This window comes from Chrysoperla carnea, chromosome 3 (genome assembly GCF_905475395.1).
Source record: "Chrysoperla carnea chromosome 3, inChrCarn1.1, whole genome shotgun sequence".
Lineage (NCBI taxonomy): Eukaryota > Metazoa > Arthropoda > Insecta > Neuroptera > Chrysopidae > Chrysoperla > Chrysoperla carnea.
Window position 1 is genome coordinate 25,707,290 of NC_058339.1, and position 14,525 is coordinate 25,721,814.

Consider the following 14,525-nt stretch of genomic DNA (forward strand, 5'->3'; position numbering starts at 1 on the left):
GTATTCAAAATACCTACGTAGATTGCATAGTGTATTTCTAAAAGTTTATACACGGAAAATTTTAAGGAAGGGTATTTTTTATTAAGATGAAGAAAAACTCCTTTGGGTATTAAATCTAATTTAGATAAGGATTAATTTGTCTTAATTCGAAATAAACACAAATTCATTCTTATAGTAATTTTTATTTAAATCAAAAAGAAAATTGAAATAAAAGTTATTACCTCTGATTATGCTGTACAAAAAGGGGACAAAAACCATATATTTTTAACGATCTATTAAGCAATTTCCAGCACATATAAAACTGCTTATTGAGTAGTCAAATAAATTTAATTTTTATAATTTTTTGTGCCCTAAATCCTAATATATAATTATGACCCTATTTTAATTATATGACCCTAAACGGAGACCTCAAAACGAGCTCCTGCAACATTTTTCGGTTAAAATTTTTGGAAATTGTTGTACCAACCTTATGCTTAAATTAACCCGCAGAATTTTCTGCATAAATCTTGAACATTAATAATAAATAATTATGTGTAAAAGAAGCAAATTAAATTTAGTTGACAATAAAGTTATATTTTACACATAAGCGATACAAGTTGCCTATAAAAAAAAACTATTAATTGTGAAGCAATTAAAATTTTAAAAGAGTTGGCAAGTCCTAATATGACATTGGCAAATCTACTGAAAATGAAGCTAATTGACATCACAACTGAAAAGAATGACCCAAAATTAGTGGGTTTCAAAAAAAATTCTAATAAGATCGGATCAAATTTGCCTGTGCTATCAAAAAAATTAAATTTTTTTAACTTTATGACGTCATCAAAATCCAAAAAATTTAATTTTGCTCTATCACATCCAAATTTTATCCAATTTTGATAAACCAAGTATGTAATTCTACAAAATTTGGGTCCTACTTTTCAAATTTAATATCAAAATTAACCTAGCTCTTATGGGTTTTAAGAATGTGGAGTCCTGATCCAGGAATTAAGCACATTAGTGATAGCTAGCGAAAAATTGACAACACAGCTGAAAAGAATGACCCAAAATTAGTGGGTTTCAAAAAAAAATTCAATAACATCGGAGCAAATTTGCCTGTGTTACACACCTAAGGATAAAGAAAGGAGGAAAATCTTGAATAATAATAAACTATATAATCATATGCATATAAATTTTTATTTTAGAAAAAAATTTCGAGATATAAAACAATGGAAACAAAGCTATAGCATCCAATATAGGAATGAGCTTTTTAAAAATAATATTTTAGTTTTTCATATAAAAGTATGAATCGTTGATATAATTCACATAATTCTAAAGGGGTTATTTCATAATACTTTCCGTTCAAAGTACACTTAACTATATTCTACACATTTAAGAAAATTAAACTTTTTCAAATAAAAACAATATTAAATTAATTTTAAAACAAATAACGAAAGCAAAGACAAAATATAGCTTTGGAGACACTGACATAGAATTTTAATAATGCATCACAAGTACAGCGACTAAGGGTTTGCCCTTACATATATCGTTGATTGCAATATGGTGACCATGGAATACAATTGATCTTAGGTTAAATATGAGAGCAACTCCTTACACAAGCTTTAATAGGTCGAATTATGTAATTTTTGAGAAGAATGGTGGTCAACTCACAGCGTCGATCACCGGGGTGAAGTCGCAAAATGACTAATCGAATTTATCAGATAAATTACCGTTTTAAAACGGTTTGTTATACAAAACATCATATATCCGGCATAACATATATCCGGAAAGTTCGGTTAATCGTCCTGTGATGACACCCGGGCGACTAGTGTCAGTGTCTCCGAGTTTAATATACATAAACTTCCGAAATTCATGTATATTAATTCAGTAATACATGTAAATATTTACTTTTTAACACTGATGTTAGTGTGTTAAACAAAGTTAATAAAATACATATAAGTGGTAACATATTACTGAACAACTCTGTCTGTTAAATCTGGACTCCATCCCTAGAACCTTGCCTCACCGTTACGCAAGGTGATTTGGTAGAAATAACTGTAACTTTTGAAGAGGATAAATCTAAATAATAAAAAAAGCTCGCTTTTCTTCTTATCTGATTGTCTTTTGTTACGATATGTTTTCAAGTTATAAAAATTTTGTATTTTAGAATACTATGGGATTTTAATGCTCTAAGAAAAATCTATCTAGCGATAGAAAAATTTGTTTCACTCGTGGTGCTGACATCTTAGCGTTAGAATCTCATTATCGTATTAAACTAGCAGAAAAAATGATCACATGATAAATTGTGATCCATTTTATTTTCTACAACTTCCAATTCATACAAATTTAATTTTTGGCGTTCAGTAGTAAAGAAATTCTCAAAATTCAATATTATAATATTAATAACTTACATCATTAATAGTAAATTGGATTTTAAAATTTCTTGGGAATTTTCTACTAAAAATTGTAGTACTAGTCGTTACACATTTCTCACAATTCTCTTACATTTTCCTGAACCACTACCCTCATCAATTTATCTCATTTTCCCTCAATCCTCGTAATGCCCATGGATTATTTGCCCAAAAATGTTAATATTTACATAAGTGTTACAACTTCGAAATATGCAAAATCCAAATTCAATTAGTTTTAAAGAAAATTTAAAATTCCTGATAATAACAAATATATTTAACAGCACCCATCAAAAACAATCTACGTGATTATAATAATAATTCGATTTACTTTAACATCCAAAATACGTTTTATCTAACATTTCACATATAAATTGTATAAACTAAAAATTCAAAAAATTAAATATACAGAATGATCTACAAATGTTTATCGATTAATGAATTTGATAAATTAAAACCGAGACAAAATTTTAAATGTTTATATTTTTTTATATATATCGCCTAGAATTTTAATTCGAAATATCCTAGAGTTCTCATTTATTATCTTTGATAAAATTTATAGATGAAGTGTGTCTAAGATAAATAATTTATATCTTAAATTAAAATTGGATCATTCTGTATGTTTTTAATATATACGTATAATGCCTCGAAAACGAGTAAATATTCGTTAGAAAAACATTTTGATTAAAATTCATTATAAAAAGAAATGGTGTTCTAGTTCAATTATCTCAAAATCTTTGAGAAATTATATATAAGACGACCCAAATATAAATTTGATCCGTAAAATATTTTCCATAAATAATTTACGTCGGTTTTGGATATAGCGATTGTCGACTACCGTCAGTAGATTCGTCTTCGTCGCTACTTTCTTGCGGTTCTTGTGATTCTGGAACTCGAATAAATGGTAAATAATCACTACCACTCCAAATTGAATAAATATGATGAGTTCGAACCATAGCTGCATCCTGAAATTATACAATTTATACGCCATATTTTCATTAAATTTTTATTTAATTAAGAATGTTTTCAGGATAAAGAAGATATTTTGCTTGCTAATCAGCTCATGGGGGCTGAGGAAAAGAAAAATCTTCTCAGGGGACTCTATATTCAAAAAGACTAAGGAAGGGCTGTAGTGAAATACAGTCGTACCAGCACAATCACTGATCTTTTTGGTCTAACTTGATATTCCATAGTGTATAAGTTTAATCATAAAACTTGTATACTTACACCAGCAGTTACGTCAGATCCACGTTCCGAACTTGTTGTAGACCGACTATGAATTGACAAGCAAGATGACGAATCTGTCGATGAACTACTTTTCCTAGAATACCCTTGCGGAAATATCGGTGGATTTATCTCATACTGTTGTGTCACTGGTGTGGTTCCCGTTTCGTGCGGATCTTGTAAACTAACTGGAGCTCTAAAATCGAATTTTAAACTGTTTTTCGATCAAAATCCTTATTCCTGAAAGTTCATGCAACTAAAATGTTTTTGTTTATGGATATTTCATGAGTCTAAATACATAAAATAAAGTACATTAACCTGTGACCATGTTGCATGTGGTACATTTTTCGAGAAAAACGTTCCTCATTGGGATGACCTAAATGAGTTGGTATCATTGTGGTTCGTAACGGTCTCGATGATAATAATTGTATCGCTTCAGCTAAACCTTCTGATCCTAGGATTGATGGAATACATGATGACTCTAAATATTATATAAATTACAAAAATTGGTAAAAACCTTTGGAAATTTAATTGAATACAATGGCATTCACAAAAGAGGGAACACTCAATAATCTTTTTACAAGAGACAATCCCCATTATTTTTCAAAATAAAGCTTTTCTGGAAAGTTATTGAGTCGTTCCGTTACTTAAATGAAACCCGATATTTTTATAAATTATAACCTGGGGTGACAGAACGGCTTCGATCCTGGGAGCTTGTTGATATTGGAACCGTTAGCTTTGACATTGGTAATATTTTGGGCCAACTATGTTGTTCAGATTTACCACTATCCCATGGCATTGACCAACGTCTCATTGTCCCTTCAGATGATTCACTCATAACTTCAGCAGCTGCAGCTTCAGACCATCGTCGTTGTCCATTCAAGGGAAACAAAGGAAAATTCAATGGACTGCGTGATCCTCTGCGACCAGGAAACATTGTTTTCATAGTATGCAACTGTCCAGGATTAGGAAAAGGGCCTCGTATAGTTTCAAAATTACTTGGACCACGGATCGTATCGACAAAGCCATGGACTGGACTTGGGCCACGTATTGATTCTTGTCCTTGAAATGGCGATGGTACGCGAATATCAGGATTTGCTCCAGCTGAACCAGGGCTTTGTGTACGTGGGACGTCAGTTTTTGTACTTTCAATATGGTAACTATGTGATGGTCCTGAATGTGGACTAGATGTTTGAGATCTTGGTTCTTGTGTACAAAGTCGTGCAAAACATTGTTGTAAGCTTGCCATTCCACAATCTGGATCATGAACGCCACCGGATAATGTTTGACAACAAGGACATGTTGCCATAATACCGAAAAATTCACAATTGGCTAATGAAAATTGATATTGTAAGTTGATAAACGTAAGCACATTTTCTGATATGATTTGTTGATTGTTATCGAATTGTTGTTGAGAATCTTGTTCAGAATATGTATCGACAATACTAATATCTTGTAAAGATGCAACAATGTGAGTTTTTACTGTTTGTGTTGCAACCAATGTAGCTTTTAATAGCTCATCCCAGCTAGTTTGACACTGGGATGCCACGAACAATGATTTACCGGATAATTGAGCCAAATTATTTAGACATTGTGATAAACGAACTCCTGCAGTACACAAGCCATTTAACATTTGTAAATAATATATCCAAACATTCGTACATTCTAAAACTGTATTTTTCGATACAAATGAAGGAAATACTTGGGTACCAGCTTCTTCCGGCTGATCAGTGGGGTTTGAATCTCGAAAACTAAAATCATTTTTATATTGTTACTAATTTTATTAAAATTTTTACTTACATCTAAACTACCTTTCCATTTTTATATTTTAATTACTAAAGACTAGATTCGGAGTTTCATTATTGAAAGGAAGCCATTATCAAGAATCACAGATAAAATATATTAATCGTGTAACCTATACTAATATCTATATAACAATAACAATTAATTTCGAATAAAAAATTCAATTTTTCGATTATTCGTTTCGTCAATTTAGTATAATTATTATTAAAAAGTAGAAAAATCTTATACTATTATTAAAATTCGTTTAAATGTAAATTATTCCGAAATGTCAAAAATTTCAATAAACAAAAAAGTCGAAAATTAATTTTGGATTACGTTTAAAGTGTGCATTCACGCGTGTTTGGGTGTGTTTATTTACAAAACAGATTAAAAAATTTATTAACTTTTCTAAAGTTTAATTAAAGTGTTCAAATATTCATGAAATTAAAATTTGATTCAAATATTTTTCTTCCGTAACTTTAATGACTGGGCATTTCAACTAAACCATTATTTTAGTAATTATATCTTTTTAATTACTTAAAATTAATTAATAAAAGTACAAATTCAGTGAGGACATTTAAAAATTTCTAAAATGGAAATTCAAATTTTTATACGGACGTGACGTGCTTGTCAAATTACGTGCTTGTCAAATTTGTTGACATACTGTATGATATTAATTACTTACATTTTATATGGTATTTCATTAAATTATACTATTCTACGGCTTTTTATTAGAAAACTTAACAATAACGAGTGTAAATTCTGTGTTGTAAATTCATTTTTTTAAAGTGTAAATTATACATTGAACTGTCACAATTGACAGATCACGTACTTATACGTCATCAACAGAGAGCGCCAAAAAACTGCGTTTAAATATCTCAAAATTATAATGTATTTTAAATTTTTTTACACTTAAATACAGCATTTTTAATGTTTGGAAAAACTCCAAAAAGTCATTTGAAAAGCTGAAAAACGGGTCTTAAAATTATATTTTAGAGCTTATAAAAATTCTAAAATGTTAAAAAGGAACATCGATGCGTAAAAGTTTTGTTTTTTTCTGTATTTCATGAGCACCAGTCACAATCTCCACAATTTAACATTCTTTAGTTTTACTGAACACACCCTATAATATAACAAACTGATATTTGCCATGAGGTAAATTGATTGTTTTCTTTTCCATTTTAGTGTGTACTTTAATCACATAAAAATTGTTTTACATATTTTCCATTAAAGATAATTATACTTTATAGATAAATGCATTGATATGCAATGGATAACTGATACCTTCGTAATAATCTATAAATCGAAATGCAAATATATTAATTAGTTTAATTAATTTAAATCGTACGGTTCATTTATTTTGAAAACATCTTAAGATTACATATGTTATTCATGTTAATTAGTGCAAGCTATGAATAAACTGTTCAAAATATTATAATGGATCAGGTTGCCCCAGATTTGGGTTCACCAAAATTAATATTAAATAGTCCATTACGAACTCAAAACACAACAGGATCGAATAAGCCAAACTGGAATCCGCCAACACCAACAATAAATGTAAATTTTCAAACTTCTTATTACACAATTTAGTCGACAAGAATGGACAAGTTATTAATAATAATTCATTTTTAGGCTTCACCAACTAAAATTCCATTTACCGCTCCACCATCTGCGGTTGCTGGAGATTTAATTGGTAGTGTACAATTACAGTAAGTTTAAAATTAAAAATATTATGTATAAAGTTCCTGAATACTTAAGAATATTTATTTAACTGTTTAGAAATTGTGTTGCAACAGTTTCACTAGGATGTGAACTAGATTTGGCTACGATAAATTCCCGTACTCGTAACTCAGAATACAATCCATCCAGGTTTCATGGCGTGATAATGCGGATACGAGAACCAAGATCAACATCTTTAATATTTCGTTCTGGAAAATTAGTGGTCACTGGTGCTAGAAACGAAAATGATGCCCTACTTGCTACAAAAAAATTTGCTCGAATTATTCAAAAATTAGGTTTTTCGGTAAGAGTTTTCCATTTATTAAATTTTATAATTTTAATCAAAATCTGAAGAAAAAATAAAAAATTAAAAAACTTTAAATAAGTCTGATCGGAAATTTTCTTACTAAATTTATGCGAGAGTACGATGCCAAATGTTCTTTATACAAAGTGGAGATCACTTGATTGCTGTATACAAATCCGATGTCAGAACTGTGCTCTAGGGAGTATTTTTGGTCGCTGATTACCAAACGGATGTCGGATTAAACGGATTCTGCCACATATTCCGAAAATCGTGCTACATTTTATCAAAAATTTCTCATTTTGCCAAACATTTTACTGTTTTGGTACAAAACGGCCAACTAAGTATTAATCGTTGAAACTGTGCTCTAGGAGGTATTTAATTAAATAGCCCGTAAACATCACTGTTTACTCGTGAGTAAAATCGGTTAAAAATTTTCGAAAATCAAAACAAATGGCCACCGAAAGGCCGCCATACTTGTGTTACTTTTTAAAACTTTTCTAATTTATTAAAAATAATGCAAGCAGTGATTTTCAACATTTTCTATACAGGGTATTTCAATAATTAACTCAGTCACTTGTTTTAAGTAAATTATCCCCTAATTACACGGATTTTATAGTTTTATGAAGTACTAACTAGAATTCTATGGAAAAAAAATTGTACCAAATTTTTTCTAGGCAGTGTCAGCAAAATTATTCGATTTTATTAATATTAGGTAGAGTAATTTTTTTTAATAATTTGCAGATCAAATTTACGGATTTTAAAGTACAAAATTTGGTTGCAACTTGTGATTTACGCTTTCCCATTAAATTGGAGAATTTATATCATGCACATGGACAGTTCAGTTGGTAAATAAATTAATTATTTATACACTGTGTGCTTTTTAAATCATTTACTATAGTACATCAATGAGTGTGAGAGAGAATGCATATACATTTCTCTTGTCTCTTGTACTCATTGATGTACTATGGAAAATGATTTAAAAAAACAAATTTTATATTATTTGAAATTAATCAAACAGAATTTTAATTTCAGTTATGAACCCGAACTATTTCCTGGATTAGTGTATCGAATGGTAAAACCTCGATTGGTGTTACTTATATTTGTAAATGGAAAAATTGTATTCACAGGCGCAAAAAATAGACAAGACATAAAAGAGGCATTTGATAATATTTATCCAATCCTAAAAAGTTTTCGCAAGAATTAAAATTATTATTTCATTTACACACTGTTATTTATTTTGTATGTACTAATTAATTATTAAGAACATAAAATTTCGTTTTATAATGTTAATTTTTGTAATATTATTCTATTTCGATCCTAGAACCACATCCTGAAGTACAAATCAAAACGTATTCGTATTCCGTAGCCTCCCATATTTCAAGGAATCGGATGATACAAATATAACTGGCCATTAGCTATGTTGTATGAAGTGCAGAGAGTATTTATGGTTGTGGGAATATAAGTGGAAAACGGCCACTGATAATATGGACCCTTCAGAATAAGAAAATGTGTCATCCTTCTCCAAGATCCAAAACTAATGTGAAAAAAATAAAAGCTTCATTTAAGTGGAACACAAACAAAAGTCTGGTATAGCAACAAAATATACCATAAGGGGCCATTCATTAATTATCTAAGGAGGCGGGGGGTGTAAAAATGTCCTTGTCTAAGGGAGGTGGAGTAAAATTCATTCTTACGTAATATTTGGTAATAGAAACTTAATATTAGAAATCTAGTTCCATTTCGGATGAAAAACTCGTTATGTAATCCCTCATCAGCATAATCTTCCCCCTCCTTTAGTCTTTAAAAAGATTTCAATCCAAATTTTCAACACTCTTACAAAAAATCTGAAGAATAATAATTTATTTAATTCAACCAGAGAAATTTTACAAAAATAAAATCTTTGAGAATAAAATGACTTTTTTAAAATTTATAACATTAAAATAATAATTAAATACAATCAGATATAATACAATAATAATAATAATATTAATAAGAATAACTTTAAAAGTATGTATAAATATAAAAAAACAAAAATAAAAATCACGTCATACTTCCATATTTAAAACCAGAAGTGCCAGCGCCGCCAGCATTTCCATTTGGCATATATTTATCTTTATTAAAATATTGATACAATAAATTTCCAATGTATGTTTCTGAAAATGCCTCTCCTAAACGCTGACCGAATGTTTTATATTCCATTTCAGCATATTGTTGACCAAAATCAAAATCAGCTACCTCCACAATAAACCTATGAATGTTAATGAAAAATCGTAAAATTTTTTAAAAAAACTACCTGATACCCGTCCACTTAAATAGCTAATACCAATTCTGAATGTTTTATGAGGGAAAAAGTAAGTAAAATGTAAGTAATTAATATCATACAGCATGTCAACAAATTTGACAAGCCCCTACTATGATGTCACGTCCGTATAAAAATTTGAATTTCCGTTTTAGAAATTTTTAAATGCCCTCACTGAATTTGTACTTTTATTAATTAATTTTAAGTAATTAAAAAGATATTAATTACTAAAATAATGGTTTAGTTATAATGTCCAGTCATTAAAGTTACGGAAGAAAAATATTTGAAGCAAATTTAAATTTCATGAATATTCCCTATTATGAAAGTTTAATGAGGGAAAAAGTAGGTATGAGTGTTTTCCTGTAGTCATATTGTTATTAAATATGTATGTATATATTATTGGTAAATAGTTTAAAATAACCACTGAACTTTTACACAAGTAAATTTTAAAAAGTATCATTTCAATTGGAAAATAGCTATAAATCAGACATACCTGTTTCGACTTTGAACATAATAGGCAACTCCAAACACTATTAAAACAACAGCAACTAAACTAAATGACACTGGCACCACAATAACAGATAATTGTGGATGATGAATGGCTGAAAAAAAAATCAAAATAATATATTTTATTATTTAATCCTCAAAGGCCACCAAAAGATGTTTATTAAAAAAAATAATTCACTTAAAACAAAACTTTTATTACAAATACAGGACATAAATTGATATAAAATTATAAAACGCGTTTATTCGTGGTCCAAAAATGTAGTAGTAAACTCCACAAGCAAATTGTTAAAATCCGATCAACATGAAAATTCATAAGGCCATATTTATATAGTTTACAAATCATGGAATGAAGACACGTTTCAATTCTACGACTAATACTAAAGTTTCCGATCGATTTATATATAGTGTGTCCCCGGATAGAGGTAACTATACTGGTAAATTTCCTTATTTTACATTTTAAGAAAAAAAGTCATTCTTTCTAAGAAATTTTGCTTATTCTGAAAAGTTTGTAGGTATATTTAAAACTTCTTAATAATGTACAGGATAGCCAAAAATTTGGAATCACAATTTGGAAGTTTGCCCAAAGAAAAAAAAATAGTGATACCAAATTTTTGGCTACCCTATACATTATTTAGAAGTTTTAAATATTCCTACATACTTTTCATAATAAGCAAAACTTCTTAAAAGAATGACTTTTTTTCTTAAAATACAAAATAAGAAAATTTACAAGTATAGTTACCTCTATCCGGGGACACACTGTATTTTCAATGTACAATTTTGTTCTGCGTATATCAAAATTTTTGTTCTACCAGTAAAAAGCTAAAAATTGGTATAAGTGGCATTGCTGTACTTAAAATTTTAGTAAATCTTAGGAAATTTCACCTAATTTGATGAGACTATCGTAGAGAAGTCAACTTATTCAAGTGTTATTTATATTTTACATATTTTTTATTAAAATTATAGATACCTTTATAAATGGTGACAGCAACTGGTTTAACAATTTTAGTCACATCATTTTGTAATATTATAAATATTGTATGTTGATCTTCATCACGAAAATAACGATAAATATTAAATTTACAGGTGTCTAATATCGATGGAGCAAATTCACATGTTTCATTTCCAGTTGCATTTTTAATACCATTTTCATATATAAGACAATATCGAATTGGTGATGATCCTTTACAACTTACATTTAATCGTAATAATTCTCCATGTTGGAGCCAATTATTACCCGATATTGTAACATTTTCAATAGGTGCTGAAAATTTTTAAAAAACATGAATTAAAATTTTTAATTAAACCCTTTGAAACCAATTCAGATTCTATCTAAAATTCAGTTAACTCCAAAAAAAAATCATTTTCTATATGAAGATGTGTCTTGTTCATGGATATAGGAATATTTTAAAAGGGATGGAGTATAACCGAGTGGGATGAGTCTCACTCAGGGGGAAGAGGCAGGGTATCATTGTGCCTACTTTCTTTTGGCTGTTAACTAGGCGCATGCTGAAAGTATGCTCAAAGCCTTCTTTAAGTGTTTTTGATTCGTTTATAAGCATGGAAGCATGTTTGACATATGGTTGACGTGTGTGGAAAACATAAATAAATAATCTTATATTCAAAAGAAAAGTAAAATTTGTAAAGAAAAATCATTACTAGATCCGTGGTCTTGTTCTACATTATACAATTGCTTACCTTTTACAGTAATATTTCGCTCAAAGTATCCATAAGTTTCATTCGGACTTGGTATTATTAAACTTTTGTTATTACAAGTAAACGGACGTGAAATATTTAATGGATAAAATTTATTCTGAGATGTTACATCACGTTTTGTAATGGTTTTTGTGGTAACATTTGAAGGTGTTTGAGTTGTAGGTTTTGGTGTTGTGGTTGTAATATTACTTGGAGCAGGTGTTGGTGGTGGAGGTGGTGTTGGTTTTGGATCAAATCTTGCGACAACAATAGCCTCAATCGAATGAGATTCTTCGGGACGTGAAAAATTTGTAGTAATATTATAACCAGTTACATTTCCAATTAGATTGCAATCCAAAAACCACAAAGTTCGTATACTTGTCGCAGTTTCATTTAAATAATCAAAATCAGGTTGTGATAGAACAATTTCCTGTTTGATTTCACCGCTGGCGACATAAATTCCAGATTGAATTTGAGTACCTTGAAGTAATTGCATTTTTCCATTTAGTAATGTTGTTAATTCAAATAGCAAACGTCCTGAAGTTTCAGGCCATGGCCATGGAAATATACCACTTAAATCATACACCTCTACTTGCATCACATATGGACCTGGTGGATATTTTTTTGGGCTATATGATAAATTGTAAAAACATGATGGCGAATCTAATATTATCTAAAAAAATTTCAACTAATATTAGAACTATTTGAAATAATACTTTTACATCTGTAAAACAAATCCTACCTCTTTTTTATTTTCCCAAAGGGAATTGTCTTGCCAAACATACCTATATTTTCCAGTTGGAATGGAGCCATCAGCATTTTGCAAATGAGCATTAAACATAATGTTGGCACCCAAGATAATCGGTCCATTACTTGATAATTCAACTTTTAAACTACTACTATAAACTAAAAAAAAAATATTTAAATAATAGGGAATATTTATGTATTTTTTATATATTTTTTATATGAAAAATTCATTGTTTACACCGTTAGAACAAAGTAAAAAATATAAATACTGCTTAAAAATACTGTATTTAAGTGTAAACAAATATTAAAAATACATTATAATTTTGAGATATTTAAGCGTAGTTTTTTGGTGCTCTATGTTGATGACGTATAAGTACGTGATCTGTCAATTGGTGACAGTTCAATGTATAATTTACACTTTAAAAAAATGAATTTACAACACAGAATTTACACTCGTTATTATTAAGTTTTCTAATAAAAAGTCGTAGAATAGTATAATTTAATGAAATATCATATAAAATGTAAAAAATTAATATCATACAGTATGTCAACAAATTTGACAAGCGCGTACTTTGATGTCACATCCGTATAAAAATTTGAATTTAAATTTTAGAAATTTTTAAATGCCCTCATTGAATTTGTACTTTTATTAATTAATTTTAAGTAATTAAAAAGATATTAATTACTAAAATAATGGTTTAGTTGAAATGCCCAGTCATTAAAGTTACGGAAGAAAAATATTTGAATCAAATTTTAATTTCATGAATATTATTAAGGAAGAAAAATATTTGTATAGCAGGATATTCGAAATATATTTTTTCTAATTGCCAATGATGGGTCTGATTTTATAAAAGATAGGCTTCGCCCATAGTTCTGGTAGAGATCTTTTAATAAGATATCAAGGAACAAAAGGTGTAACTTTTTTATTTATTTTGTATATTAATTCTCAATGATGATTCGGTTTAAAAAATTTATATTTTACATACCCACGTCAACTAAAATGAAGATTTGTAGAACAGTATAAATAAAAAAAGATTGACTGATCATTTTTAGTATTTAAATATATCATTCACATATTTATTTACAATATTAATACTCCCATCTATAATTATTAAATTCGCAATATAATGTAACCTGTAATCAATTACACAAATATTAATTATTTTTTAAAAGTAAGAAGTCAATGAATACATTACAAAAAAAAAAAAATATTAAGACTAACATGAAAGTTTGTAAAAATTAATTAAAAATCGCTGTTTTATCTAATTTATTTAGTGCAAATTATCTTATACACCTTAACACCGATTGATATGTCAAATTTTATCAAAATATTGATGACATTTCTCACGGCTGTTGTGTAGTGTCATCGTATAATAAACCCTACGAAATTTGTTTATAACCGAACTTTAAAACCATAAACCTAAAAAGTAAAATACAAGATCACAGACTTACTTAAAGCCAGACTGACAGAATCGTTATAAGCAAGGATCTAGTAATTATAGTAGGGATGTAGTATAAAGTCCTACTTTAGACGAGGGGAGTGTATCACTCAGGGGGGAAGCAATGCGCCTACTTTTGATTGGCTGCGGTTCTCATTTGCGGGAAATTCAAATAGAACGATAATATTTCGTGTGTTTTAGATTTTAATATTTCTATATCCATGGTTTTAGTTTGCCTCAAGCAATATGCCTGCTTTTGATTGGCTGCGGCTGTTCGCACTCTCAATTGCGAGAAAATTTAAATGGGTAACGAATTCTGCGTGTGTTGTAGATTGGTCTGAGTAAAAAATCTTTCTATTTAAAGTAAAATCTTTTACCCTAAAGAAAAAAATGTTTGGCCTTGATAAAACAACTTAAATATAGGTTCA

General features: G+C 29.0%; 3 protein-coding genes across 5 annotated transcripts; 1 reads left to right on the top strand and 2 right to left on the bottom strand.

Moving 5' to 3' along the window:
• Positions 1-2,997: 2,997 nt before the first annotated feature.
• On the bottom strand, positions 2,998-5,583 carry LOC123295366. 3 transcript variants are annotated; one of them, XM_044876694.1, is made up of 5 exons: positions 5,420-5,581; positions 4,290-5,359; positions 3,927-4,089; positions 3,614-3,804; positions 2,998-3,342 (listed from the first exon to the last, which is right to left on the bottom strand). In XM_044876694.1, the coding sequence occupies exons 1-5, from the start codon at positions 5,425-5,427 to the stop codon at positions 3,188-3,190; spliced, it is 1,587 nt and encodes a 528-aa protein (XP_044732629.1). In that variant the 5' UTR covers positions 5,428-5,581; the 3' UTR covers positions 2,998-3,187. The 3 variants fall into 3 exon arrangements, with proteins under 3 accessions (XP_044732629.1, XP_044732628.1, XP_044732630.1); XM_044876693.1 differs by having other exon boundaries at positions 2,998-3,349; positions 3,612-3,804; positions 5,420-5,571; XM_044876695.1 differs by lacking the exon at positions 2,998-3,342 and having other exon boundaries at positions 3,721-3,848; positions 5,420-5,583.
• Positions 5,584-6,597: 1,014 nt separating this feature from the next.
• LOC123295384 (TATA-box-binding protein 2) lies at positions 6,598-9,237 on the top strand. Its single transcript, XM_044876721.1, has 6 exons — positions 6,598-6,947; positions 7,023-7,099; positions 7,170-7,413; positions 8,155-8,258; positions 8,446-8,652; positions 8,735-9,237. Exons 1-5 carry the CDS (start codon positions 6,828-6,830, stop codon positions 8,615-8,617), a joined length of 717 nt encoding a protein of 238 aa, XP_044732656.1. The 5' UTR covers positions 6,598-6,827; the 3' UTR covers positions 8,618-8,652; positions 8,735-9,237.
• A 177-nt stretch (positions 9,238-9,414) lies between these two features.
• LOC123295372 lies at positions 9,415-13,759 on the bottom strand. The gene is made up of 6 exons (XM_044876702.1): positions 13,645-13,759; positions 12,654-12,817; positions 11,915-12,584; positions 11,187-11,480; positions 10,206-10,314; positions 9,415-9,661 (listed from the first exon to the last, which is right to left on the bottom strand). Exons 1-6 carry the CDS (start codon positions 13,703-13,705, stop codon positions 9,454-9,456), a joined length of 1,506 nt encoding a protein of 501 aa, XP_044732637.1. The 5' UTR covers positions 13,706-13,759; the 3' UTR covers positions 9,415-9,453.
• Between the last annotated feature and the right edge of the window lie 766 nt (positions 13,760-14,525).